General features: G+C 56.0%; 11 protein-coding genes across 11 annotated transcripts; 6 read left to right on the top strand and 5 right to left on the bottom strand.

Moving 5' to 3' along the window:
- Nucleotides 1-326: 326 nt before the first annotated feature.
- On the top strand, nucleotides 327-2,543 carry CkaCkLH20_06862 (fork head domain-containing protein; the record flags this gene model as incomplete). The annotated part of the gene is made up of 1 exon (XM_038889579.1): nucleotides 327-2,543. The coding sequence occupies one exon, from the start codon at nucleotides 327-329 to the stop codon at nucleotides 2,541-2,543; it is 2,217 nt and encodes a 738-aa protein (XP_038744942.1).
- A 1,000-nt stretch (nucleotides 2,544-3,543) lies between these two features.
- CkaCkLH20_06861 (uncharacterized protein) lies at nucleotides 3,544-4,392 on the bottom strand (the record flags this gene model as incomplete). The annotated part of the gene is made up of 3 exons (XM_038889578.1): nucleotides 3,544-3,731; nucleotides 3,795-4,127; nucleotides 4,317-4,392. 3 exons carry the CDS (start codon nucleotides 4,390-4,392, stop codon nucleotides 3,544-3,546), a joined length of 597 nt encoding a protein of 198 aa, XP_038744941.1.
- A 924-nt stretch (nucleotides 4,393-5,316) lies between these two features.
- Nucleotides 5,317-7,048, top strand: CkaCkLH20_06860 (peroxin-3; the record flags this gene model as incomplete). The annotated part of the gene is made up of 3 exons (XM_038889577.1): nucleotides 5,317-5,474; nucleotides 5,552-5,946; nucleotides 6,003-7,048. 3 exons carry the CDS (start codon nucleotides 5,317-5,319, stop codon nucleotides 7,046-7,048), a joined length of 1,599 nt encoding a protein of 532 aa, XP_038744940.1.
- Nucleotides 7,049-7,483: 435 nt separating this feature from the next.
- On the bottom strand, nucleotides 7,484-8,087 carry CkaCkLH20_06859 (trapp complex subunit; the record flags this gene model as incomplete). Its single annotated transcript, XM_038889576.1, has 2 exons — nucleotides 7,484-7,587; nucleotides 7,679-8,087. The coding sequence occupies 2 exons, from the start codon at nucleotides 8,085-8,087 to the stop codon at nucleotides 7,484-7,486; spliced, it is 513 nt and encodes a 170-aa protein (XP_038744939.1).
- Nucleotides 8,088-9,232: 1,145 nt separating this feature from the next.
- CkaCkLH20_06858 (calcium calmodulin dependent protein kinase) lies at nucleotides 9,233-11,580 on the top strand (the record flags this gene model as incomplete). Its single annotated transcript, XM_038889575.1, has 7 exons — nucleotides 9,233-9,384; nucleotides 9,501-9,585; nucleotides 9,684-9,833; nucleotides 9,882-10,281; nucleotides 10,331-10,746; nucleotides 10,794-10,931; nucleotides 10,978-11,580. The coding sequence occupies 7 exons, from the start codon at nucleotides 9,233-9,235 to the stop codon at nucleotides 11,578-11,580; spliced, it is 1,944 nt and encodes a 647-aa protein (XP_038744938.1).
- Nucleotides 11,581-12,503: 923 nt separating this feature from the next.
- Nucleotides 12,504-14,537, top strand: CkaCkLH20_06857 (uncharacterized protein; the record flags this gene model as incomplete). Its single annotated transcript, XM_038889574.1, has 1 exon — nucleotides 12,504-14,537. The coding sequence occupies one exon, from the start codon at nucleotides 12,504-12,506 to the stop codon at nucleotides 14,535-14,537; it is 2,034 nt and encodes a 677-aa protein (XP_038744937.1).
- Nucleotides 14,538-15,111: 574 nt separating this feature from the next.
- CkaCkLH20_06856 (uncharacterized protein) lies at nucleotides 15,112-18,066 on the top strand (the record flags this gene model as incomplete). Its single annotated transcript, XM_038889573.1, has 3 exons — nucleotides 15,112-16,388; nucleotides 16,437-16,782; nucleotides 17,113-18,066. 3 exons carry the CDS (start codon nucleotides 15,112-15,114, stop codon nucleotides 18,064-18,066), a joined length of 2,577 nt encoding a protein of 858 aa, XP_038744936.1.
- Nucleotides 18,067-18,366: 300 nt separating this feature from the next.
- CkaCkLH20_06855 (acetamidase regulatory protein) lies at nucleotides 18,367-20,649 on the bottom strand (the record flags this gene model as incomplete). The annotated part of the gene is made up of 3 exons (XM_038889572.1): nucleotides 18,367-19,393; nucleotides 19,492-20,501; nucleotides 20,587-20,649. The coding sequence occupies 3 exons, from the start codon at nucleotides 20,647-20,649 to the stop codon at nucleotides 18,367-18,369; spliced, it is 2,100 nt and encodes a 699-aa protein (XP_038744935.1).
- A 594-nt stretch (nucleotides 20,650-21,243) lies between these two features.
- Nucleotides 21,244-22,881, top strand: CkaCkLH20_06854 (major facilitator superfamily transporter; the record flags this gene model as incomplete). Its single annotated transcript, XM_038889571.1, has 4 exons — nucleotides 21,244-21,384; nucleotides 21,440-22,268; nucleotides 22,320-22,458; nucleotides 22,512-22,881. 4 exons carry the CDS (start codon nucleotides 21,244-21,246, stop codon nucleotides 22,879-22,881), a joined length of 1,479 nt encoding a protein of 492 aa, XP_038744934.1.
- A 171-nt stretch (nucleotides 22,882-23,052) lies between these two features.
- Nucleotides 23,053-23,853, bottom strand: CkaCkLH20_06853 (uncharacterized protein; the record flags this gene model as incomplete). Its single annotated transcript, XM_038889570.1, has 1 exon — nucleotides 23,053-23,853. One exon carries the CDS (start codon nucleotides 23,851-23,853, stop codon nucleotides 23,053-23,055), a length of 801 nt encoding a protein of 266 aa, XP_038744933.1.
- Nucleotides 23,854-24,644: 791 nt separating this feature from the next.
- CkaCkLH20_06852 (uncharacterized protein) lies at nucleotides 24,645-25,385 on the bottom strand (the record flags this gene model as incomplete). The annotated part of the gene is made up of 1 exon (XM_038889569.1): nucleotides 24,645-25,385. The coding sequence occupies one exon, from the start codon at nucleotides 25,383-25,385 to the stop codon at nucleotides 24,645-24,647; it is 741 nt and encodes a 246-aa protein (XP_038744932.1).
- Nucleotides 25,386-25,708: the final 323 nt, after the last annotated feature.

Raw genomic sequence — 25,708 nt, 5'->3', positions numbered from 1 at the left:
TCCGCCTAACAATTTGACCGCCAAAAGGCCCCCTTGCATTCACGACCCACAAGTCATTTCCAGCATCTAGACCCGACCAAGGTGAGCCATGAGTCTCCTCACTCTTTCTCCTCCCTTCAATCATGCGAAACCCCGTTCGGGTCAACAACCTTGGAACTCTGCCCTGTCAGGACGGGAGATTCACCACCGCACACCGCGACTACTTATCTAACCCGATGCCTTACGGCTCGCTGACATGCCCTTCCACTTTCAGCCCACTACCCGACCCAACCGCAGTTGACACCCGATTCGGAGACGACATCGAGCACGAGGACTAATCGGCCGACATGGCCAAACCCACGCGCTTCGCCGGCTCCCATGAGCCTTTACAAATTTACCAAGACGACTTCTTCGAGAACTCGACCGCAATGATCAACCACGCACCCATGCCCGCCGCATCAAAGCCCCCGAGGAGACCTCTCGGCGCCGCAAGCAACAACAACGTCGTTCTCAACCCGCCACCACTCGCTTCCGACAGACACTCGCCGTTGAAGGCATCGTCAGGCAACCAGCATTCGCCGCTCGCCCCTCTGAAATCCCAAGGCAACAGACTCAACATGGTGCCGATGGCGCCACCCTTGGCAAAGACACCAAACACCGATTCGCTTCACAAGAAGCCCTACCTGTCCAAGTTCAAGACCGTCGCGCAAAAACCTCCCATCGTAGATCTCGCCGCCGGGTTTGGAAAGGAAAACGTGCACCCGCAGTTGTACCCTGCGCCGCCGACAATCAACTTCGATCAGTTCTACATGCACAAGGCACCCGGCAAGCGCACGTTGATGGAGGCCGCCCCGATCAAGGAAAATAGACCGCTCAAGAAGGTCAAGACCGAGGACACCGGTCTGCCGCCCCATGATTCCTTTCCTCCGATTTGCGACGACGGGACGAAACCGGGACACAGCTACGCGACTCTCATCGGCATGGCCATCCTCCGATCTCCCAACCGGCGCTTGACGCTTGCGCAGATTTACAAATGGATCTCGGACACGTACTCTTTCTACAAGGCGGAGGAATCGGGCTGGCAGAACAGCATTCGACACAACCTCAGTCTTCACAAGGCCTTCATTAAGGTGGAGCGGCCAAAGGACGACCCGGGCAAGGGCAACTACTGGACCATTCAGGAGGGCATGGAGCAGCAATTCATGAAGGATAAGCCCGCGAGGAAGACGGCTACGACCGCCGAAAATGTCCCCGTCATGTCGACCCGAATGGAGCCTTCGAGACCCGTCAACATGCCTCTCCAGGAGCCGACTCTGCCGCCTCCCGCACCGATCAACCACGTCTCGCTTCCGCCGCTGCCTACGTCTCAGGCTACCGTGCCCGTCGAGTTTTCATCCGATGCGACCATTCCCATTTCCGACTCGGCCGTCCCAGAAGATGGACACGACAAGGGACTGGATCAGGACGGCTCTCCCCTGCCTCCTACAATGCACTCTTCACCGCCGATTCCCCGACACATGGAGCCCCGCAGTCGCACGCCTCCGCCGCCCGGCCGCGGCCGCGGACCCGCGTCTTCCATTACGAGATCTCATAGGAAGTTTGCCTCAATGGACGACAGCGGCTACATTTCCTCCCTGGAGTCGTCGGCGCTGCGGCAGCCGAAGACCGGCATTCTGACTTCGGAGGCTGACCGCCCCCGGAAGCGCAGCCGCGCCGGCAGGGCCGAGGATGAGATTATTCGCCTGCGCGCTTCCTCATACGACAGCCCTAGCAAGGGTCGGTCATACAACGCCTTCGCCCCACCATCTTCATCACCGCTCCGCCAACAAGGACAGATGCTGCCGCCATTGACGCCGGCCATGAAGCTGAAGCCGCCTACGAAGGCACCGCCGTCCGCTTCGCCGAACACCAACCTCCGTCTTCACCGCGACCATGTCCGTCAGATGCTTCAGTCTCCGCTCCGTAAGATGAACGGCGCTGGTGACACCAATGCCCCGTGGAGCCCGGCCTTCAACCTGGACGAGACTGTCTACAACTACAACCTCTTGGCCCCCGGTGACTTCGACATCTTCCAGGACATGGACAACGACTTCTTTGATGGGCTCCCTCAAGAGTCGCCTTCGAAGAAGTCCGTTAGGCGACCTCGCGTTGAGCGCACAACCTCGGCCAGCGCTCTGGCTGATGCCACAGACTCTGCTAACGGCAAGTCGGTAATCTCCACACCTTTCCTGAAGGCCCCCGCGCAAAATTCTACCATGTGGGAAACCCCCAGCAAAGTGTTTGATGGGCTCTCATCTCCCATCAAGGGCGGCGACAGCGCTTCCCAGTGGAGGTTCCCTTCTCCGACCAAGATTTCTTCCTCTTTCTACGAGGTTGCAGCCGAGGGCGACTGGCCCTCTTTCACATTCGACACCACCGACTTCATGCCGGAGGACCCCAACGAGTACGCCGGACTCGACATTCTGCAGGGCTTTGAGAAGATCGGCTCGGGCTCGCAGCCCAAGTCGTCGAGCTCCAAGCCCAGCAAGCCTGCTTTTGGACGGAGTTACACCACGCAATTCTAATCTCTTCAATGAGGCCTTTCCGTCTCATTGGCGCTGAGACATGACGACCCGTTACGATGTATGAACATACTTATTGGCATAACGTCCGATGCTCAGGCGTCGACCCACACGATAATGGAGCGGGAAAAGAACTTTTTGGGCTGGATTGACTTTAAAGACTAATGTCTGATATGGGCCCCGAGGCTTTTTCACTTCGCTGTCCATGATTGTTGCTTTATGATAATGACGAAAGCAGCGCGCATACTGGCTTATTGGGGGAGGGAAACATGATTCTGGTAGGAAGGGAAACATTGGGACTGCGATTGCTTCTACGGCTGTTGGCACGGCGGGTTTGCGGGCTGCACACTACGGACCTGGCGAGGAGTGTTTTGGCCGAACGGCTTTTTTGCGTGCGTGCGTTGTTATTTTTGTTGTGAGAAAACTGTTTTTTGCTTTTCTGGATGTGTCGCGCGAGATCACAGCTTCCTCCGCGCGGAGGACACTTAGTGGTAAATGCTAGTACGAACCATCATCACATTCTTTGAGTTGGTCAGATGACCGGACTAAAACATTCGCTCTTCCGTCTTTACTGCACTGTGCTCGCCGAAGTTGACCGTCTCGACGCTGATCAACGTTTTAGTCGGATATATCTACAAGGCTCTCTGCCAGAACGTGTAGCTTCCCTCTCAAGACGCAGCCATCGTCGCAACACCTCTGCAGATTCAGCACCTACTGCTAGGCCTTTGCTCTCTTTTGGCATAAAACCTTCCAGCACCTCCGGAACATGAAAGGTCACGAAGTTCGCAGTCTTGTGACCAAGCCCAAGTAACTCAAGAACGGGTATCATATTGAATTTGCTCTAAATCCCATGCCCAACATGTCTGTCTATGCCCATTATCCATAACGCCTTAGAAACCAAGTATCCTCGTGTATTCGCTTACCGTGGCAACATTCAAGCAGGGAGGAGCGTCGCTCGCCCTCGTCATCTTCGAAATTCGTGACATATATTAGACGTCCCCTCTCAGTATATCCCCATCCTCGTGGCCCAGCCGCTCTCCTTCTGGTTGATGTTGATCTGGTAGGGGAACGGGTTGGAGCCCTGCGTCGTTATCGGGGGGATGTGGTCCTTGTGGGCGTTGACGAAGGTGATGACCTTCATGACGGTCGTCATGAGCGTTTGTTCCATGGCCTTGCGGACCTTTGCCCTCTCTGTGTACATGTCTTGTCAGCACTTGTCCTCTCTCCAAACAGTAGAGTGTAGCGAAAACCCACCCGTCTCGGTCCTGGGCTCCGCGACGGTGACCTTGAGCGTCCAGCACTCCCAGCAGACCTCCTCGTCGCCGCGCATGAGCCAGGCCTTCCTGCGCTTCTTCTCGAAGAACTGGACGTTGAGCTGCCCGCGCCCGCCGCTGCCGCCGCCGCCGCCGAGGCCCGTGTTGGAGGAGCGCTCGGCGTCGAGCTGGCGGGCGAGGGCGGCGGCGCGTTGGTCGATCATGGTCTCGAGCTCGACGTCGTCGACGTAGGGGAGGGTCAGGTCGAGGACCTCGCGGGTGTAGGGGACGACGGCGGGGAAGAAGCGGTGGAAGAAGATTGTGTGAAGGATTCCTGCGTTTCGAAAGGTTGCTCCATGTTAGTCCATCTCATGTGGTGGAAGGTGAGGTCTTGTTGTCGTGGCGGTTTAGAGGGGGAGAGTTGCGATCGTGAACGGAGGCCCGTTGAGGGATATGACGTTTGGCGGGGCGGACGGCCGGACTGGGGTTGGACTGGACACGATGGGGATGGATTGGGATGTACCTTTGACGACGTCCCTTACGGACGCCGGGTCCGCGAAGGCGTCCAGGATGAATTCTGGGGGGTTCTGGGTCTGCATCGTTCGAGGGTCGTTTCTTTCCTACGTGTCGTGAGGGGATTTGCGACTCCCGGGTGTTGTTTTTGGTGGCTGATGTCCTTTCCCGGTCGATGAATGTCGGGTGTCAGAAGATGGGAAGCGGACGGGAGGGGCATCTCAGTCACAGTGGGATGCGCCTGCCGGGTGCCCCGATAAGGGGGCAGAAGAGGAGCGACGGGACCTCGTCGGGGGAAAGTCACGCTAGGTGAGCCCAGGTGGGCAGGGATGCGTTTACCCCGTGCTTTCCATTTGGGCATGGGTCCCGGGGGAAGGCGGCGGCTCACCTCGGGCACTCGTTTCCACGTCGCCCGATGTCGAGCAGTCAGCGGGCACTCAGCAGGTAGAGTAACATAGGTAGTATTCTCCAGCCACAGAGAGACACCTGCCACGGGCCATCTGAACTCACTTCACTTCAGTTAATGAGCGTAGTAAAGCAACGTGCTGTGGCTGGGCCGAGGTAATCACGGTCCCACGAACAAGCTGGAGCCAGAGGACGGGAGCTATCCTTTCCCTTGCTCTCTGCTTAATTGATACCTCATTACGTGCCGACAAGCCTTCCCAGAGCTCAATAACCCCCTCCGTCCAAGCCGTTATTTTTTTTCTCATATGCCAATTTCGCGTCACCCGCCTGATCTTATTCTTTTCATATGATTCTCGCAGCAGCCTCGTAGAGTTTTATTCGGTTTAATCTCACTCTCGGGTCTGTGTTAGTTACAATTCACTCGTATCGTGTCGTGTGCCAGCTTTGGCTCTTTCTGAGGTGCTGCGCTATCGGAAGCTTGCGACTCTACCCCATCCACCTCCCAACCACGCCACCGAAAGTGGCATTTCATCTTTTTCGAATTGAAGAGTTGAAACACAAGAAAAAGGGAACTATCCCCAGGCACTGGCGCAGCACAAGATATCATGTTCGACGCGACTCGGCGATGGTTCCGCCGGAACAGGACGCCTCTCGCCGTCGGCGTGGGAGTCGTCGGTGCCGGCTACGTCGTGACGCAGTACGTCCTGGGCAAGATCAATGATGCGCGCGAACGCATGAGCAGCGATCGCGTCGCCAAGGAGAAGTGAGCATCTCAATCCCGCCGTCCCGTGTCTGCCGTGCAATTGGGCCGCAAGTCGACTGACCTTCGTGTGAAAACAGCCTCCGCCGCCGATTCGAGCAGAACCAGGAAGACTGCACCTTCACCGTCCTTGCCCTCCTCCCCTCCGCGACGACGAGCATTCTCGAGGCCATGAACACGGAGAAGATCACGTACGAGATCCAGAAGATGAAGGGGCAGACGAAGAGTCTCAAGGGCGACAGCGCGAGCCCGCCGAGTATCGCGGATACCACCATGACGGCCGACGACGACGGCCGGAGCGTCGTGAGCAGTGGTGTGCAGAGCGAGAGCGGGCTGCATGCGAGCCAGATGACGGTGCCCAGTGCCGCTGCGACGAGCGGTGAGGGCGCGCAGGATGGAGGGACTGCCGGGGCTGCGGCGGCGCAGAAGGCGAAGAAGACGAAGAGGCAGTTGTGGGACGATTTGACCATTAGCTGTAAGTGTGATCGATTGTCGGAGAACCAGTTATATGCGCTAACAGAGGGGGAACAGCTATCACGAGGGCATTCACGCTGCTGTATACGCTCGCGCTTCTGACGATGCTGACGAGGGTACAACTCAACCTCCTCGGCCGCCGCAGTTATCTGTCGAGTGTCATCTCGCTTGCCACAGGCACCGCGCAGGCGACCATCAGCCTGGAGAACAACGACGACGGCTTGGAGCCCTACGGAAACGACTTTGAGACTAACCGCCGATACCTGACTTTCAGCTGGTGGCTCCTCAACGAGGGATGGAAGGAGCTCGGTCAACGCGTCGAGGCCGCTGTCCGCCAGGTCTTTGGCCACCTCAGCCCGCGCGACCTGCTCAGCTTCGAGCAGTTCTCCGAGCTCACCCTCGCGGTGCGCAAGATTGTCGAGGGAGAGACGCCCGAGGAGCGCCGCAGGGCCAGGTGGCTGCCGTACCTCCTCCCGCCAAGAGACCGCGAGGACCACGTCCTCCGCGAGTCGGGCATCCTGGAAGAGAGCACCGTCATCCTCTCGGAGAGCGCAACGTCCCAGTCCCCGTCGTCGTCGCCAGCTGTCAGAAGGTTGCTGGACGAGACCTCGGACCTGATCGAGTCCCCCTCCTTCATCCATGTGCTCACCCTCCTCCTAGACGCGGGCTTCTCCGCGTTGGTCGACAAGAAGCTCGCATCCGCCGCCTTCAACAAGCCGGACCTCGCGCAGTCGGAGCCCCGGACCTCCCAGGTCATCCTGCTGCCCAAGATCCTGTCGGTGCTGACGCGGGAGGCGCACGTCATTGGCAACGGCATGCCGAACGAGTACCTGCAGGAGATGGAGCAGGTGCGCGACCTGGAGGGCTTCGCAGCGGTGGTGTACTCGAGCAACTGGGAGAACGAGATCCAGCAGGAGGAGGGCGGCATCATGGCCAGCGCCGTGGACGTGAGGGCCAGCGACTTCGTGTCGAGGCCGAGCCAGGCGACGACCAACATCCCGAGCCAGACGCAGGGGACGACGCAGGGGACTGGGGAGGAGAGCGTGGTGGTGGTGGACCCCGCAAGCAGTTTTGAGAGTGCGTGGGGGCGAGCACAGAAGTAGTAGGACTGCTTCGAGTGCGGTTTAGGGGGCTTCCGGCCCGGATACGACTTTTTAATGAGATTCATGGGATTTGCGGGCGAGGTGGTGGGTGGTGGTCACGGGAATTACAGGTATCATTGTATAATCTATGGGCAAGAGATAGATGAGCATCTCGACCTGTACCAATAAGCACGGGCCGGCCTAGAATAAGAGCGGCGGCCTCGTACTCTCTCTTTCGGCATCGCTGCGGCCCTTTCGTTCTCTTACTTGGTGTCTATTATCAACCTCTATCGTAGAGTCGTCCACGCAGCGCGCTGGAGGCTATTCGGTTGGTGCCGTCTCGGTCGAGCTCGTGTGTACCAGCAGTGGGTTGGCTCTGATGCTTGTTATGCGTCGTTGGACGGCACGTAGCCGCCACTCGTCTTTGTAGTTTGTATCCGAGTCTCGCCGGTGTTTTCACATCAGACCCCTGATGAACTGATCCAGGCCCAGCTCGAACAGCTCATTCTTGACGCCCTCTCCACCCTTGTGTTCGGCCGGCGATAGAGGATTCTTGACAACTGCAGACGAGGATATCAGCGACACGTGTTCAATGACCCAGGCTCTCCCCGGCATCGCAAAACCATAGCACCGAAAGCAAAGGTAACTCACCGTATTCAACCCATAAATTAATGTAAATCTGGTGCAGGACGTTGCGCATGCTCAGGGTGGCCGTGTCAGTGAGCATGACGAACCTCAGGTTGGAGGGGGTCTCGTAGTAGTGCAGCTTGTAGCCCGAGGTCCGGTAGCTGATGAAGGCGTCGTCGTCGCCGCCGAGCTTGCGGACCATGTTGCGCAGGGAGAAGACGGTGCCGAAGACGAGCTTGGCGTCGTCCGAGCCCAGGCCCGTCTGGTTGCCGCGGCGGAGCTGCTGGGACGGAGGCGCGGCGGCGGCACCGGCCGAGGAGGACGGGGGCGGTTGTGGTGGTTGTGAGGTCGGGCGGTCGGCGGCGGGGAGCCATGTTTTCAGGTAGATGCATTCCGTGTGCCGGTCGAAGATGTAGAAGGAGTAGACGACCATACTGGGCGGCGCGGCCCCGGGGGGGGCGGAGGAGAGGATGTCGGTGAGGTGAGGTGCTTTGGAGGGGGATTGTGAGGGATCAGGGTCCCATGCCGTTCGGGGAGGTCCTTCGCGACGAGGATGGAAGCTTCGGCGGTCGTGAATTGGCTCGGAAAAGGTTCGTCGTCGTCGTTGGAGTGCGAGCTGTCGGAGCTCTGGTCGTGTGCGCAGGGGAAGGTGTCCAGGTGTCACAGGCCGAGATATGTCGCTGGGGAAGACGGCGGACGCTTGACGCGGGACTGGCGAATGAGCGGGCGGCTCAGCGGTGCCCCGGGCCCCCGAATCGCGGCTACGGTACCTCTTTCTGGCGACCCTGGAGCATGCCCGTCAGCGAACAGGGGGGCCAATGGCGGGGCAGCTGTGTTCCTGCTGACGGCGGTGGAGCTTTTGAAGCCTGAATGGCGCCTTTCGTTTTTTTTTTCCCTTCCATTTTACAGAGTACTGCGCCCAGATGGAGGGGTTTGCGCTGGGCTGCCTGACCGGCTGGCCCTACGAGGAAGCCGCTAAGCCCACCTGCTGTGGCCTGTCAGGCTGTTTTTTCAAAACGCGCGCCCAATGACAGCGAGTTGAGGCGCCGAAACTGATTAAATGTTACGCGGTCCATGGGATCGCCGATGGATAACACGGCATCAAAATGGATGCTGAAAAGCCTTGGGGAACCGGGGACTTGGACCGGGACTTTCTCTGACTTGTGAGTCCTTGAGTCCTGACGGAACTGACGTGGGGGCTGGAACGGGAAGAGCTGAGAACATGACGCCCTTGTTTTTTTTTCTCTCTCTGTCTTCTGCCCCATCTCCCTGTGATTCTTTTGGTATTTTTAAAGCTCGCGTCAGCTTGAGTCGCTCTCGCAAATCCATTCCCTGGTTTCGTTGTTCGGTCGCTTTCGGTTTTCACACGCTTAGGTACCTACTTCATAACGGCGCCAACTCCGTCACACCTCGGTCGCAGGCACGCAACTCGGGAAAGCTCAGCTGAGCTCTGCTCTCCCTCACACAACCCCCCACCTCTTGCTCTCCAACTTCTGTCATTTCCAAACCTGAGCTCGTCTTCAACATTTTCCAACTCGTGCAACACACACACACAGCCTCGCGCTGGTGACAACAACAATGTCTGAGCCAGGCGACCCTCAGACCCCGCCGACGACGGCCATGGCCTCGACGACCCTCTCCACCACCGGCAGCTTCCCCTCGCCTACCATCGCAGTAGGTTTTCACGGCGAAGGAGGTGTTGAAGCTCGCCCGTCGCTCGCCGCCCATATGTACGTCAGTCGTCAATGACAAGCCTCTCTTTTGCTGCGATGCAACTTGCACAGCCTCCCCCACGCTCCACAAGCTGGCAGCAAGCACTCTAACCTTCGTCGCCTGTACGGAGTAGATCCGATTCGGCCGCCCAGCCGACAAAGTTCCAGAGTCCCATGAGGCATCACCGTCGAACACCCTCTGCCCATCGCGAGGTCAAGGTGCGTCAGCGTCGAAGGGCTGCCCCGCTGCGCTGATGTGTGGTGGGGGCGGGGTAGCTAGCATCGACCACCACCACCAGCCGACTGACGAGACGTAGGAAACCCTCGACGCCGTGACTGAGTATGGCAGCGAGGGCCAGGATGGACGGAGTAATCACCGCATCAACCAGTACATCATAAAGCAGGAGATCGGCAGGGGCTCCTACGGTGCTGTCCACCTCGCGACCGACCAGTTTGGCACCGAATATGTAGGACCTTCTCGCTCTCTCGACCGTAGTCAAGCTCACGTCGCCTAGGCTGTCAAGGAGTTCTCCAAAGTTCGGTTGCGCAAGCGGGCGCAGTCCACTATGTTGCGCCAAGGTGCTCGCCGACCCCAACGGTTCGCTCGTGTAAGCCTCAACGCGCCCTTGTCGGCGCATTTTGGAGATTTCCAGGAGAACAAGACCACCGCGAGCGCCAGCGACGCCCTGTTCTTCATCAGAGAAGAGATTGCCATTATGAAGAAGCTGAACCACCCGAACCTCGTACAACTGATCGAGGTGCTCGACGACCCGGAGGAGGACTCGTTGTACATGGTCCTGGAGATGTGCAAGAAGGGCGTAGTTATGAAGGTCGGCCTGAACGAGAAAGCCACCCCCTACAGCGAGGATTCTTGCCGTTACTGGTTCCGAGACCTGATTCTCGGCATCGAGTATTGTAAGTCGTGGTATGACCCATTTCGTAGGCATGTGTTGACATGGTTCAGTGCACGAACAAGGCGTCATTCACCGTGACATCAAGCCGGATAACCTCCTCCTGACTGAGGACGACGTTCTCAAGGTTGTGGATTTCGGAGTCTCAGAGATGTTCGAGAAGCCCGGAGATGGCATGATGACTGCCAAGTCAGCCGGCTCGCCCGCATTTCTTGCCCCTGAGCTCTGCGTAGTCAGACATGGCGATGTGGATGGTAAAGCCGCCGACATCTGGTCCATGGGTGTTTCGCTTTACTGCCTGCGCTATGGCAAGATTCCTTTCGAACACGATGGCGTGCTGGAAATGTACGAAGCCATCAAGACCGAGTCTCCGAGCATTCCCGACGACGAAAACCCCGACTTCGTAGATCTTATGAACAGAGTCTTGGAGAAGGATCCCAAAAGCCGCATCCCGATGACCGAATTGAGGGTGCGTACAACAGCTATCCGTCTTTCGACATTGCTAACGAGACAAAGGACCATCCTTGGGTCACGAAAGGTGGCGCCGATCCCTTGCTGTCCAAGGAGGAGAACTGCTCAGTTCTTATTGAGCCCCCAAACGAGCTCGAGCTGAACCGCGCTTTTACGCGGAAAATGAATCATCTCCTCTGTGTGGTAAGTGAGGACGTTCGTCGCAGGGACATCCCTAACCTCGTGATAGATGAAAGCGATCCACAAGTTCAAGACTATCCTCATCAGGCGGAGACAAAGACTCAAACCTGAAGCAACCTCGCCAAGGGATGACGGCAGTAATCAGCCGTCCAACCAAGACAGGGATGCAGCTCGAGAAGCAGAAATCGAAGCCCTCGTCGCAAAACGTCGCGAGTTCTTGAAGAAGCAAGGAGGCGGCGATGCTCAGAGCGGCGATACGAACGAAAGGTCCGATAAGGAACCGCTGATCCTTGGTATCGGCCTCGGTGCCAGAGACGAGTTCGACAAGAACGAGCCGTCGGCAGGTGCCGTAGCCGAGTCGCCGACCAACGTAGACTTCAACATTTACGACAAGGCGTACGAGGCCGAGGTGGAGCGCATCATGTCGAAACCGAAGAGACAAACGACCATGTACCTGACGCGGTTTGTCAAGGATCGCGAACACTACAAGGAGGTCGCCAATGTCATTGAGGGGACGTCCGCCGCCGTTACACCAGCCGGAACACCGAAATTTGATACCCACCAGGCGGCATCGAAGGGCCGGTTTGCGGACTTGGTGTCCAGCATGACGGGCAAGGGCAAAGCTGCTGAGGCCGAGGACGAGGAGAAGTAGACGCAGTGCGGCCGCATCGGATTACTGCGAGGTCGCGGCTTGGCGTTTTGGATATCCGGGGTTGTCGGATTGAGTGTTTGAGTTTCCTTTGAAATATGATACCTGTTCGTGGTCTGATTAATGGAAACTTTGTTTGCTGATGGAAAGTTTGTGACAGGCGTTTTGTTTGCTGGCGCTGCGCTGCGGCGGTCGCGGTTGATAATCTCTCGTGAAATTGGGAGTCGTTCCGGACGGCCGTGCTTCTTAGGCGAGGATAGAAGGTATTTCTGGAAGCTGTGGAACGCCCTGTTAAACTGGGGAACAGCGCGTGGCCATGTCGTTCGGCCGAAGACATCATCACCCATTCCGTCCCTTCATCTCTCTTGCCGAGAGTGGTTTCCACGCTAGTTGTCCATCCCCTGTGGAGATAACCAATCGCGCGGGAATGAGGCACTCTAGGGAATTCCAACCGACGCAAGGGGGGGCCAAGAGCTCCAGACCTGCAGTCAGCTTTGCTTCCTTTTTCGCCTTCTGGCCCCCAATTTACCAATGCACCGCACCACCTTCGGAACTTGCGAGCCAGGCATTCTCCTTCCCCAGTCCCAGTCCATAGGCAATACCGAAAGTAAATATTGATTGCTTTACGACCTTCGATGGCAGCTACCATCTCCTTCACTCGCAGACTGTTCTCCAACAGGAAAGATCAGAGCCCCGATAAAATACCACAAGACCGAGACGTCTTCATCATGCCTCCCGACGACGACACCTTTGCGTCAAATAGCCTGCCCTCGGGCTTTTCGGTGAGAAACACACACTCGAGTGGCTACTCGCGGAGCTCCTACTGAACAAGCCTCTACCAGCTTCTCAGGCGATCTTTTGTTCCATCATTCTCACTATCAAGCAAGCGGTTCAGCGCGCCAGCGCCTCCCTCGGTCAAAAACACCATGCCCAGTCGATGTCAGGCATGCCGAGATCTGGACATTTGGCGAGCCACGGACCGGCTTCCGGGGTACACACTATCTGCTCTGGTAGACGGTGTCGTACTCGCCCGGCTACGAACTTTTGAGGACCCCAAGGACTGCGATTTATGTCAGCTCTTCTCCAAGCTGTACGTCGACATCGATCCGGCAGCATCCGGCTCGGTTCACACGGCGGAATTACGAGCTTTCCCACTCGTGCCGCACATCGCTTTGCGATCGCACAGGCAAGGGTTCTGGAAAGGGGACAAGAGTTACTTGTTCGAATCAGAAGATCTGACCGACTTCTTCCTTGCCGTGGTTCCGGCGGATTTCACCCACACAGGGGGCAGAGACAACTCACGACTGGAGAAGCTTGTGGCCAAGCAGGGCCTCGTAATGTGGCATCGTGAAATTCAGAAGAATACACGCATCTTCTCCCCACGAATAGTCACGCCTCAATTTAACCCCCGAGTTGTCGTGGAGTGGCTGGACTGCTGCACAAAACATCACACAACTTGCCATCGCGGGCAAGGCGCTCTGCCGAATATGAAACTCATCGACTGCGAAAGCCGGAGAGTCATCACAGTAGAGTCTTTGCCCGACGATGGGCACCCAGAATACGTTGCCCTGAGTTACGTATGGGGAAAGAGTACGAGTAGCCTCCTGGAGTTCACGGACACGGGAACGTCATTACCCAGGAATCCACCACAGGTGATCGAAGATGCCATGAAGGTCACAACAGCACTTGGCTATCGGTACATCTGGGTCGACAAGTACTGCATCGACCAGCACGATAGCGGCAAGAAACACGAGCAAATCATGCACATGGACTTCGTGTATCAGAATGCTGCACTTACAATAGTTGCAGCAGCCGGAGACGACGAGACGCATGGTTTGCCAGGGGTTTCGACAGAAAGGCCATCACAGCAGAGCTTCTTCCCACACGAACGATTCAACCTTCGCTCAGCTCTTCCGTCACCTCAACAAAATATTCTGAAATCGCGATGGGCAACGAGAGGCTGGACGTACCAGGAGGCTGTCCTGTCGAGCCGACGTCTTGTCTTCACCCAAGACCAGCTTTACTTCGAATGCAGCTCTATGAACTGCCACGAGAGTCTACGCATATCTTTCGACGCGTTATATCGGAAGCGGAGATCCCATCTCGACGACTACATTGGCCGCTCTCTCTTCGGATCTGAACATCTAACACACCGCACCGGGAATTACGATGAGACGTCCAGACTGAACAAGTTCGTTGCTTATCTGCAGTGCGCTGAGCAGTACTCGAGGCGAGTATTGAGTTTCGACGAAGACGGCATGAATGCTTTTGGTGGGATTATCAAGCGGCTAGAGTCGACAACAGACTTCCCGGTGCGACAAGTCTGGGGTATCCCGTTTTTCCACCCGAAAGACGACATACTTGCTTCTGTTGGCAATGTGGACTATTCAGGGTATCTTCTGGCAGCTCTCTCTTGGAGACATGAACTGTACAAGCCCACGAGGAGACGCAAGCAATTCCCTTCGTGGTCCTGGACTGGGTGGGAAGGTTCAGTAACGTGGCCAAGACCGTTGGACTCTCACAGCATCAGCAGCTCAGAAGACTTTGACATGGCCAGTGTTCAGCTACACCTTGAAGACGGTACCACAGTTTCCCTGTCCGGCCTTGACCCGCGAAGTCCTGGTCTAAACTTCTCTCAGCCGAGGGCGCTTCTTATCCACACATTTGCCGTTCCTCGGACTGCTTTTATCTCCGATGGTTCCATTCACAGCATGCGGCTTGCTAATGGAGGAGAAGTTCGACTCTACCCCAGCAAGGAAGACCTGGACGCCCCAAAAGTGCTCAAGAGGATTCAAACCGGACGCTACGAGGCCATCAGACTGGGCACCATCAACGACGACGCCTACATGATGCTGATTAAGTGGTATCGCAACTCGGCATACCGGATCGGCACACTAGTTGTCAATAAGTTCTACCTTACATACTACGCGCCTGTAGCGAGAACGTTCAGAATCAAATAAAGCACACTTTTCGTTACGTATACCCGACATAATTGACATAGAAGTTCAGCGGCTTCGGCTGACTTGGAATGCTCGGATAGTCACTCCGGATTCACCCCATACACCTCATGTTCGTTTTATGCGGGGGAAGACAGCGCAGTGATAGTTGTAACGACGATAAGCCAACGGGATTTTCAATTGCACGATCCGTCCAGGAAGACATTTCCGCTATTGGAGACTACCATCTACCTAGGCAGGTGGTCAATCGTCCTACACACTGAAGCAAGGCTATCAGGATGTTAAGGAGTATCGTTTGATTACCTTTTTTCCAAGATCCCGGCAGAACCAGGCTGCGATGACACCAAAGATACAGCATCCTAAGCCCAGTTCAGTTGGTCGGATCATCAGCCAATCACACAAAATGGGGCTGGGGAGGCATTGCATACGCAGTGGACTGCGTCGTTGGTTGGTTGGTGGGAAGACATCAGGCTGCGGTCAGCTTTGCCGCCCAGCAACCCCTCACGATTATCTACCTCACAATTATGTTTTCTTGATATTGAGTTCTCTCCAGCAAGCAATTCTTCACCCAGCCGACATGTCTGATCCTTTGTCGGTCGCTGGAACTGCTGTGGGAATCGTGTCGCTTGGCCTGCAGGTTGTCCAAGGACTTTACGACTATTGCCGCGCAGTCAAGAACCAAGATGCCGACATCGCTCACACCACCCAAAAATTGGCGCATCTCCTCGAAGTCCTGAATAGCGTGAGTCAAGTACTCGAGAAGCGAAAGTTTCGAACATGCGATCGTGGCACCATCGCCGCTGTCGAAGGTCGCATAGTTATCTGCGAGAAGAACATCAATGAACTCCAGGACGAGGCCAATAAGTTCGGACCGCGCAAGTCTGGCAGCGGGTTGACCGCAACGAAAGCTCTGGCCCGCCAAGCATTTTACCGATTCCGGCAGAGCACATTGCAGTCGCTTGAAAAGAACGTGGATGAGACTGTCAATCATCTTTCATTTGCACTGCAGCTGCTGCAGCAAACGGATGTCAGCAACATCCGAGATCACATCGAAGATAGTACAGCTTTGCTTGGCTTGATGAGGGCTGGGCAAATCAACAGAGATATCCGAGGTTGGCTCAAGGCTCCCGACGCTACAATTGACTTCAACAGCGCTCGCAAGAAGAGTCACCCCGGAACAGGACTCTGGCTCGTAAACGACGACCGCTTCTCGACTTGGCTCGAAGATCCAAACTCTTTCTTGTGGATCAACGGTTTTGCTGGTTCTGGCAAATCAGTTCTGAGCTCCACGGCCATTCAGCACACCTTTGCCAGGCGGGCGACCGCTTCAGGGACGGGAATCGCTTTCTTTTTCTTCACTTTCCGCGATACGAGTAAACAGAACCTCTCTTCTTTGCTCCGAGCGGTGGTGCTACAACTATCTGGGCAACTTGACAATGACTCAACTCTTTTCAAGCTTCACAACACCTATATCAACGTCACACCACCAGACGATGCCTTGTTTGACTGCCTCAAGAGCCTCGTACAATCATTTCAACGCGTTTACATCATTATAGACGCTCTTGACGAAAGTCCGCGGGATAAGCACCGCGAAGATGTGTTAGAGGCCTTGCAGAGCCTTCGCACTTGGGCTGAGCCGCGTTTGCATCTCCTCGTCACCAGCCGAGACGAGGTCGACATTCGAGATGCTCTTGAAGTCTCAGCAGAGGAGTGTGTTGCTATGAGCAATGAGTCTGTAAACGGTGACATTGCTTCATATGTTGCCCAACAACTCCGGGAACAGCGACAGCTTCGGAAATGGGAAGACTTCCATGAGCGGATAGAGACTGTCTTGACTGAGCGGGCAAAGGGAGTGTAAGTCGCGCTCCCTCGTTGAGAAGTACTTGCTGATTATGGGTCTAGCTTCCGATGGGTTGACTGTCAGTTAAGGGCGATTGCTAACTGCCCACGGAGCGAGGACTCGCTCGACCAACTCCTCAAATCACTCCCTCAGTCACTGGACGAGACCTACGAGAGGATGCTTCGCTCAATTCCGCCCACCTCTCAGCAATATGCTCGGCAGATTCTCCTCATACTTTGTTGTGCCGACAAGCCTTTAGAGGCTGATGTCATCTGCGATGCTCTTGCTATTGAGCTTGAGCCTGAGCCCAGATATAACGCAAAGCGGAAACTGAAAGATACCGATTCCATCTTGGAAGTTTGCCCAGGATTCTTCGATATGTCGATCAAAGACTCATACAACGCGAAGGTAAAATACCTTGCAATTGCTCATTTTTCTGTCCAAGAGTATCTCGAATCAGACAGGATACTTCAACAACCTAGCCTTTCATATTTCCACGTTAGGTGGCCTGACGCTAATGCGGAAATGACACGCATGTGCTTGACGGCCTTACACGAATGGCATTCCAAACCTCGGTCAGCGAAGCACCAATTCGCAAAATCCTATGCACGAAACAACTGGCTGAAACACTATAGAGAGTGTCACGAGAATCTGTCCGCTAAATCACATTTACTCCAACTTTTCCAAGGTCCGCCAGATGTTCTCCTCAATTTAGACAACCGTTATACTTTGCCGCAGAAAATAAATGCGTCGTCTGCAATTTTTATGGCTGTAGATTGCGGTTTGGACTCAATTGTGGCTGCGCTGCTCTTCGACAACAACGTCAAGGTGGACGAAGTACAACAGTTTCCTGAATATCCTTACGACAGGACTGCTTTGATGAGTGCGTCAGAAAAGCTTTCGGCCAAGACAGTGCAGCTTCTCATCGACCGCGGTGCAGATGTCAATTTTGCTTCTGCTAAAGGAACCCCTTTGATGAGCGCAGCGCGTGCTGGACGGATGGAAACAATTCTGCTCCTCCTGGAAAATCACGCTGACATCAACCTTGGTGCTAGCAATGGTGAGACGCCATTGATATCGGCAGTGAAAAGGGGTCGTGAAGATGTCGTTCGGCTCTTGATCGACCGCGGCGCCGATGTCAATGGTAAAGGTGGCCACCGCACCCCACTACACCATGCTGTGAGGAAACATGACAACAAGATTGCCGGATTGCTTATTGAGCATGGAGCCAGACTCGATGCTCTTGCCGTCGATGGTGTCAGTGTATTGCAGGATGCCATATATTATGGAAATGGGGATATCGTCCGCTTTCTTCTGGAACGCGGTGCTAACCCGAACATCGAGGGTGACCCAGAGATATGTGCTCACACCACTCTCTGCTGGGCTGGAATATATAGCAAGTCGGATGTTGTGCGCCAACTCCTAGAACACGGTGCTCACCCCTACATATCAAGATCCTCAAAAGTCACCGTCCTACAGTACGCAGCAGGGAACGGTGACGACGAGACCGTAGCCGCTTTTATCGAAGCCGGTATGGACCCTACCAGCTGCGGCCCGGTTGAGGAACATGACGGCAGGTACGCTGGGAACGCACTGGATATTGCGAGGCGTAATGGTCGTCAAGACGTGGTCGAGTACTTGGAGAGGCTTCCACAGTTTTCTCACTCGGGCGGCAGGGAGTTTGATTCCTGATGGACTTCACAGCGCGTTTGTGGGAAGGAGAATGAAGGGCGGCACTGGTCTTTTTGTTTTCGAAACCTCATGAGTAACGACATTCCTTGGAATTAATAGTTGCAGCAATACATTATCACTCGTTTCGTCTGGGTAAACATATCAGATACGACCGAAGGTTCACGACGCCTGATATCGGGAACATGGTGAAGAAGTGAACAGCCACAAACCTGAGTAGAACTTCTCCTCAGTATATCAGAAGTTGAACGGTGGTCATCATTATATCTCCATAACCCCAGACAGTCTGCCGAGTCTGACGACTTAATAGTGAAAGCCGAAATCGTTGCCGACACCCGCGAGAAGGAGTTCGAGGGCAGAGGGAACTTGCAGCATGTCCATGCTATCCGCGTCCGCGTTCAAGCCCAGATCGTCTCCCACAAACCCGGTGCCGTAGATATGGCTATGATGAGCAATGTCCCCGGCCAGCTGCTCCTGCTCCTGACCACCAATGCCAACATGGCCCAAGTAGGCGGGCGCGGAGCTGGGAGGTTGTCCTTGGGCACCGGCCAGTGCGTTGGAGACCGAGCTGTTGAGAACGCTGTTGCCGCCGATCCCGAGGTGTTCCGAAGGTTGAGAGGTATGAGCGAGCACGTCGCCCTCTCCCTCGGTCCCAGTTTCCGCCCGGTTGGGAGCAGCCACCCCGTTTCCTCCTTCAAATAACGCCAGGAGGCTCTGCGCGTAGAGCCACTGCCCCTTGAGCGCGTGCAGCGTGAGGATGAGCGAGTCGAACAGGCGTTTCGACTTGGCCGCGATGAGCGGGTTGTCCGACTTCATCTGGTCCGAGACGTGCACGAGGGCCGTGAAGAGCATGTGGATGCTCGGGATCCAGATCTTGGTCAGCAGGTTCCTCTTGCGGAGGGACTCGAAGATGGAGCAGATGGTGATGGCCGCGTCGCAGCAGATGCTCAGGTCCGTGTCCGCGGCCGGGGCCGGGGCCGGGGCATCGGCTTGCCCCTCCGGGTGGTCTCGGTTGGGCGACGGCCGGTGGAGGAGGATCAGGAAGTTGTTGTACGTCAGGTGGAAGATGGCCTGCCAGGGGTCCGGGTCAGACCGCGAGTGCTGGAGCCTCTCGGGGAGGTTGGTGATCAGCTCGGCGAGGGCGGTGTCGGCTTCGGCGGTCGCGGCGGCGCGGTCTGCGGGTGTCGAGCGCAGCGCGACTCTCTTCTTCATGGCTGATGAGACGATGATGCAGAGGCGGGTTTGCTGGATGGTGAACTCGTGTTCTGGGTCGGTGATGCCTTCGAAATGGTGTTCCTCGAGCTCTGGTACGTCGGACTCGTCGAGGTTGCTGCACATATCAGTTGCTGTTAGCTTTTCACATAGACGAAGAAGAAGAAAAAACATCGGCGACTGGCAACTACTTGCATGGCTTGAGGTCGACCGTACGAGGCGGAGCCCAAGACGTCAAACTGGAACAGAATCCACCACAGCCGGACCCAGAGGCGTTTGTCCATGGCGTTGAGGCTCGACGGCCTCGCGTCGCGGTGCATGCCCATGCCGAACGCCGTCCGGGTCGCGACGCCCACCCAGTGCCAGGTGTTGGACACGATGTCCTCGAGGTCGTCACATTGCCACGTCAACAGGAGAGAAGCTTGCAGGTAGGTCTCACGATGCTGTTCGAAGCGGCTGTCAAATAGCGCCTTTGTCCTCCTAAAGAAGACGGGTCTGAGGGCTTTGATCTCCTCTCGCACCGGGTCTAGCACGCGCGCCCCTACGAAAAAGATGGCATTCAGCAGCAAGAGGGATATCGGCCGGCATTGCGGGCGACATCTCGGGAAGTGGCCGGTGTGCTCGGAGCCGTTGTAGATTTTCATGAAGTCTTCTTCGTCAATGATGGGCAGGCCGCGATTGACGTGAACGAAGTACGTCTTGATGAGTTCATCGGCCAATGCCTTCGGAGGGAGCTCGAGAACCTCGGCCGGTACGGCTGGTACTTTGGGGGCCAGCGGATGGCTTCCGAAATGGAGCACCCTCGGATCCGGCCTTTTGGAGCGCTGCCGGACCAGGTAATGGAGGTTGGAGAACTCTGTTCCGATGAAGAAGAGACGCCCACACCGAGTGATCTCTGGATACTCGGCATCCTGCCGGTTCAGGAAATCAGCCATGTTGCGCGTGGCATCATCGCCGGCGCGGGCCGTGGCATCGCTTGCTGAGCTCGGCCGAGGGGCAGAGCTGGCCGTAACGTCCGCCCATGGACTAGACGCAGCGGGAGTTGCAGGTGCCGTCGCGGACTGGGAAGTTGATCGGGGTTGAATGGGAACATGGGAGTTGAGAGCGGTGCGAGCCGAGAACCGCGTCTTCTTCTTCTCATAGATCCGACAATCGGGCACGTTGTTCGCCTGACATTTCGAACACGGGGCACCACCTTTCTCGAGAATGTCGCACTTGACCTTCCTCTGATGACATGTCAGGCAGGCTCTCCCGTCTGTAATGGCGCGGTTGAAAGTAAGTTAGAATGGGGCTCTGAGACAAGACGTGGACGGGAACGGGAGAGGAGCAAAAGCCGAGATCGGGGTCCATACTGGTTCTCGATCTTTTTGACATTGGGCCGGGATGCGCCCTACGCCCGACACGCCCTTCGCTCACCATTTCCGATCCGATTGACGAGATGAGGGGCTCAGATTTACCGAAGAGGGCCACAAAGGTTGCAAAGATTGAGTCGAGTTACCGGCGTTGCTTGTGAAAAGATGTAAGTCGGAAGTTGTCCACGGCTCCAGATTGTGGATAAAGCAAAAGCCGAAGCTCGGGAGTTTTGTTGGCAATTCCCTGGTTTCGGCAGAATTGGCCAATGAAAACGGCAGATACTGAGCTTTGTCAGCGGTTCGGTTCACGACTCCAAAGACTCGGCGAAACAGGCCAATGGACTTGCACCGTCTTCCTGCGCAGAAGTGGCAACCAAACTAGCACACGAAACTGTCTTTGAGCCACAAGGAAGGAAACCGACAGGAACGTACTATGGATCGAGTAAAAATTTCAAGCGGTCAATGAAACGTAATGTGCGTAAGAATGAGGATACTTAAACTCCAGCCGCTCTCTTGCGGTGGTGGAGACTTGAGTTCTGTTCTTAGGCCAGATTAAAAGCTCTTCTCTCATCAAATTCATAGAGATTTAGTTGCAGGCTCATTCAAGAAAGCAAGAATGGGTACCGACGCGGAGCGCCCAGGAAGTGGCTTTACAATGAGCGTTCAACCACGTACAGATGTGGATGAGTCGGGAAACATGTCGGATGATTCATCATGGGAGAAGACTGAGATGGTTGATGCTACGAAACTATCGCCAGTAAGTCCAGTCAACTGAAATGACAACTATGGAAAGTGGCATTGACACAATTCAGATGCGAAAACTTCACATCGTAATTGCCGGCTTCACATGCACTTTCAACGGAAACTTGGGTTCCTCGATGCCCTCAGGCGCCCTCGACGCGATCAGCGCCCACTTCGGTGTGACAGACCGCGTCCATCTCATCCTTCTCAACTCCCTCTTCATGGTCGGATACGTGATAGGCCCTCTCGTCTTCGCCCCTCTCAGCGAATACATCGGCAGGAGGCCCGTCCTAATCGGCACGTTCCTGGGCTATCTCGTCTTCATGCTCGCCTGCTCAGGGGCCCCGAACTACCCCGCCCTCCTCGTCTTCCGCCTTCTGAGCGGCATCAATGCCGCCGCCCCGACGAGCGTTCTCGGCGGGCTCTACGCCGACATCTTCGACAACGCCTCGACTCGCGGGAACGCCATCGCCGTGTACATGACCGTCACCACCATCGGCCCGCTGGTCGGGCCCATCATCTCGGGATTCTCGTCGACGATGTCCTGGCGCTGGCCGTTCTGGATCGCCGGTATGATCGCAACCCTCGGCTTGCCCCTCGTCCTCACTCTCCCCGAGACCTACGCGCCGGTTTTGCACAACAAAGCTGTCAAGAGGCGTCTGAAGAAGCACGCCTCCGATGTCGACGGCGGAGAGCAGCTCGAGCTGAAGCCGTTTGACGTGCAGAAGATTTTCCTTCGCCCGGTCACGCTTCTCGTTACTGAGCCGATTCTGTTCTGCACTTCTGCGTACCTCACGCTGGCGTATGCGGTCTTCTATCTCATGTTCCAAGCGTATCCCGTCATTTTCCAGAAGTTTTATGGACTCTCTCCGGGAGTGGCCGGCTTGGCTTTCTTACCCCGTAAGTCACGTTCGTTGTTCACAAGTCACTTCTATACTAATGTGCCTACAGAGGTTGTCGGTGTAATCTTCTCACTCTTCGTGTTCGGTGCCTTTACGTGGTATCACGACAAACAGACAGCAGCTGGCGCGGAGTGGACCAAGAACGAGATCTACCGCAGACTGCCTCTCGCATGTCTGGCCTCTCCATGGTATGCACCCCTCTCAATCGACCACACAGAGCATGCCAACTAACTTCCTGCAGCATGGTAATCTCCCTCTTCTGGCTCGGATGGACCGTCTGGCCCTCAACCTCCCCGATCGTACCGATGATGAGCGGCATCCTCTTCGGCTGCGGCTTCCAGCTGCTCTTCATGGGCATGATCAACTACCTGACGGACGTCTTCCGCCAGTACTCGGCCTCGGCACACGCAGCTGCCAGCATGACGCGCTCCATCGGGGCGATCACGCTTCCCCTCGCGGCCAACAGCATGTACACCAATCTCGGGGTGCACTGGGCGCCGTCGGTTCTGGGCTTCATCGCGTTGGCGATGGGTGTGATTCCGTTCGTCTTCATCAGGTACGGCGATCGCCTCGCGCGTAGTAGCAGGACAGCCCGCGAGTTTTCGCGATAGAGGAGAGGTCGTATATATATTTAATGTATAATGAAATGATTTCGTAATCGAGAAAGCTTCAAAAGTGTTGTCTCACTCGGAAGACTGTTGCAAAGACGGCTGAAGACTAGAGGGTTTCCATGGGTACACTATCTACCTGACTATCATCCCCAAAGTATCTCGTCATTCTTTTCATTGAGGTAGATACCTGGGACCAGTACAATCATTGTTCTCTTTGTATTTCTGAAGTTCACTTGCGAGCAAAGCCTTGTCATCGTGATAGCCATCACGAATGCCCCCAGGCTTCTCCCTTCGCGCCATATGCGCCTTAAACTCCGGCCAGTCCCTGTCGCCATACTCGAGGTCCAACTGCCGGAGGCCAAGTTTGGACGCGTACACCTCGTACGCGAATATCCTCAGCTGGTCCGGGAAGGTCGGGTCGGCATAATGCTTAACCACGTCCTCCTCTCTAATCGTGCGTACTAGGTCGCTCCACTGGCCGTGGGCCGCCTCGAACTCGCTGAGTTTCTTATGCTTCGGCGGGCGCAACCCGAACTTGCAGCAGTTGTCCCGCATTGCCGGGTCCCACCAGGGCGGCAGCAGGCCGCCCGGCTTCTTCTCCACCAGGTCCAGAAACCGCTTGAACCCGTGCAACCCCCCCATCTTGTACAGTTCACCCATCCGCAACCGGTACGCGTCGATCAGCAGCGTGAAGACGTCCAGGAAGGGCCGGTCGTGCAGCCAGGTGCCGTTGTCGAGGCGCGTGAAGGGGTTGGTGACGGTGGGCACGATCAGGACGGTGTCCCGGCCGCTTGGGGCGTCGTCATCGCCCTCTTGCTGCTTGCCGCAAATCTTTTTGTGGGGTTTGTGGTTGAGCTTTTTACAACGACAGCTGCAGTAGAACGTTCTGCTGCACTTCCTACATTTTGTGAATTTGGACGTCGCTTCCCGCTCGGCCTTTCCACACACCTTGCAGAGGCGGTCGGGAATCATTGTCGGAGAGTATATGCGTGCGAAGTTTGGTCGGAAAATGTGAAAGATGGAGTCTGCGCGAGGAGCTGTCGATAAGAGGATTAAGGTCGATAAGGGAACCAAGGCCCAGGGCGAGACAGGCGAATTTTATGGCCAATTGGATCATCATTTTACCCGTTTTCGAGGGCTCTCCCCGTCCGCCCACTCGCTGGGCTTCCCCTGACGGGTAAATATCCAAATCGAGGGTATTGTGGACATTGATGTTGGACGATCCACATCGGCTGGGTACCTTACTCAAGTAGGGATGTTGAGCGGATCTTGTATCTGGTGTCAATCTGCGGTACTTGAAATTCGGATCTCCGTCCGTTCCGATGTCCCGCTAAAAGCGGGGCCGACCCGGCGCCATACACAGGACCCACATGGTCCGGCGCCCCGGGCTAGCGTTACTTTAGGCACGTCCAGCAAAAAGGGCAAGGGAGACTCGTCCTTCGCAAAAGTTCTAATGGATTGATGATTGAAAACAGCATCGGGCGTTTGTTATGGTATTTCTGGCGGCCACTGCAATGACGGCCCGCGACTAGAAGGTTAAGAAAGATGGGCTATCGACCTACTTCTGATCTTCAACACCTCTCGCTCTACCTTCGAAAGAAGGCACCAGAGCCTACAGACATGGATTTACTAACGTACACGCGTATTGATTCATTTTCAAACACCCGTTGGCGGTCGTCGACCCATTGGCTGCATAACTGTCCAGTCACATTACATGACATTGTTTTCTGCGATAATGACAACGACAATGACATTATTCTCATTCAAACACAGCATCGAGAAAAGTCCCGGTTGTACATGGTGTAGTCGATCCATCTCGTCGACTTGAGCGCCTCGGCCCCGTCCGCCTCGGCCTCCATCCTCACCAGCGCCTTCCTCAGCGGCGCCCCGTTCAACCCGCCGGGCCCGCTCCCGTATACCGCCTCCGCGAACATCCTCAGCTGCAACGGAAACCTCGCGTCGCCGTAATGCTCAGCCACTTCGCTCTTCTCGACCGGGACCCCCAAATCCGCCCACACGTCCCGTCCCTCCCAGTTCAGGCCGAACTCCTCGCACGCCTCCCACTTCTCGTTGCCCCACCACGGCGGGAGCAGGCCCGGCTTCTCGCGCGCCTTGATCACGAACCGCGCCAAACACGGTATGTAATCCCCCCTGCTGCCGAGCAGGCTGCTCTCGTCGCCGTTGCATCCGGCGTAGAACTCGTCCTCCTTGCGCAGGCGGTACGCGTCGATGAGGAGCGTGTAGGCGTCCGTCTCGGGCCGGTCGTGCAGCCAGGTGCCGTTGTCGAGGCGCGTGAAGGGCTTGGATATGGGACTCTTGAGGCCCCTGGGCGGGCTGAGCAGGGCGCCGCCGCCAGTCTGCTTCTTGCCGCACGTCCTCTTGTGGGATTTCCAGTCGGCACTTTGGCAGTCCTGGCCGCAGTAGGGGGTCGAGAAGCACTTTGAGCAGTTCTTGAGCTTGACCTCGGGCTCCGTCTTTTTGCAGGTGGCGCAGGAGCGGCCCATCTTGAAGGCGCGTGTATTAGGAGGGGAAGTGTTGGTGTGTGTATGTGTAAGGGAGTGGCTGAGTGTGACTGATGGGTGACGATTTTATTGCAGAATGAGCCTGCGTTGGGTGTGATGATGAGGACTTTAAAATGAGTGGAATGTGTAAGGGTTCAGGTTGAACCGCAAGGCATGCGTCGCCCGGTCAAGCCTCATTCCCCGTCTCTATCAGGGTCAAGGGAGGCAATAAGAGGGGTTATGTATCGTTTGATCGGATCAGTACTTTGCCCGTGCCGTCTTCGGTTTTACCTTAAGTCCCGTCTCACATTCTTTTTTGTGGTGTT

Source organism: Colletotrichum karsti (genome assembly GCF_011947395.1).
Source record: "Colletotrichum karsti strain CkLH20 chromosome Unknown Scaffold21, whole genome shotgun sequence".
Classification (NCBI taxonomy): Eukaryota; Fungi; Ascomycota; class Sordariomycetes; order Glomerellales; family Glomerellaceae; genus Colletotrichum; species Colletotrichum karsti.
This window is presented reverse-complemented; position numbering and strand designations above follow the sequence as displayed.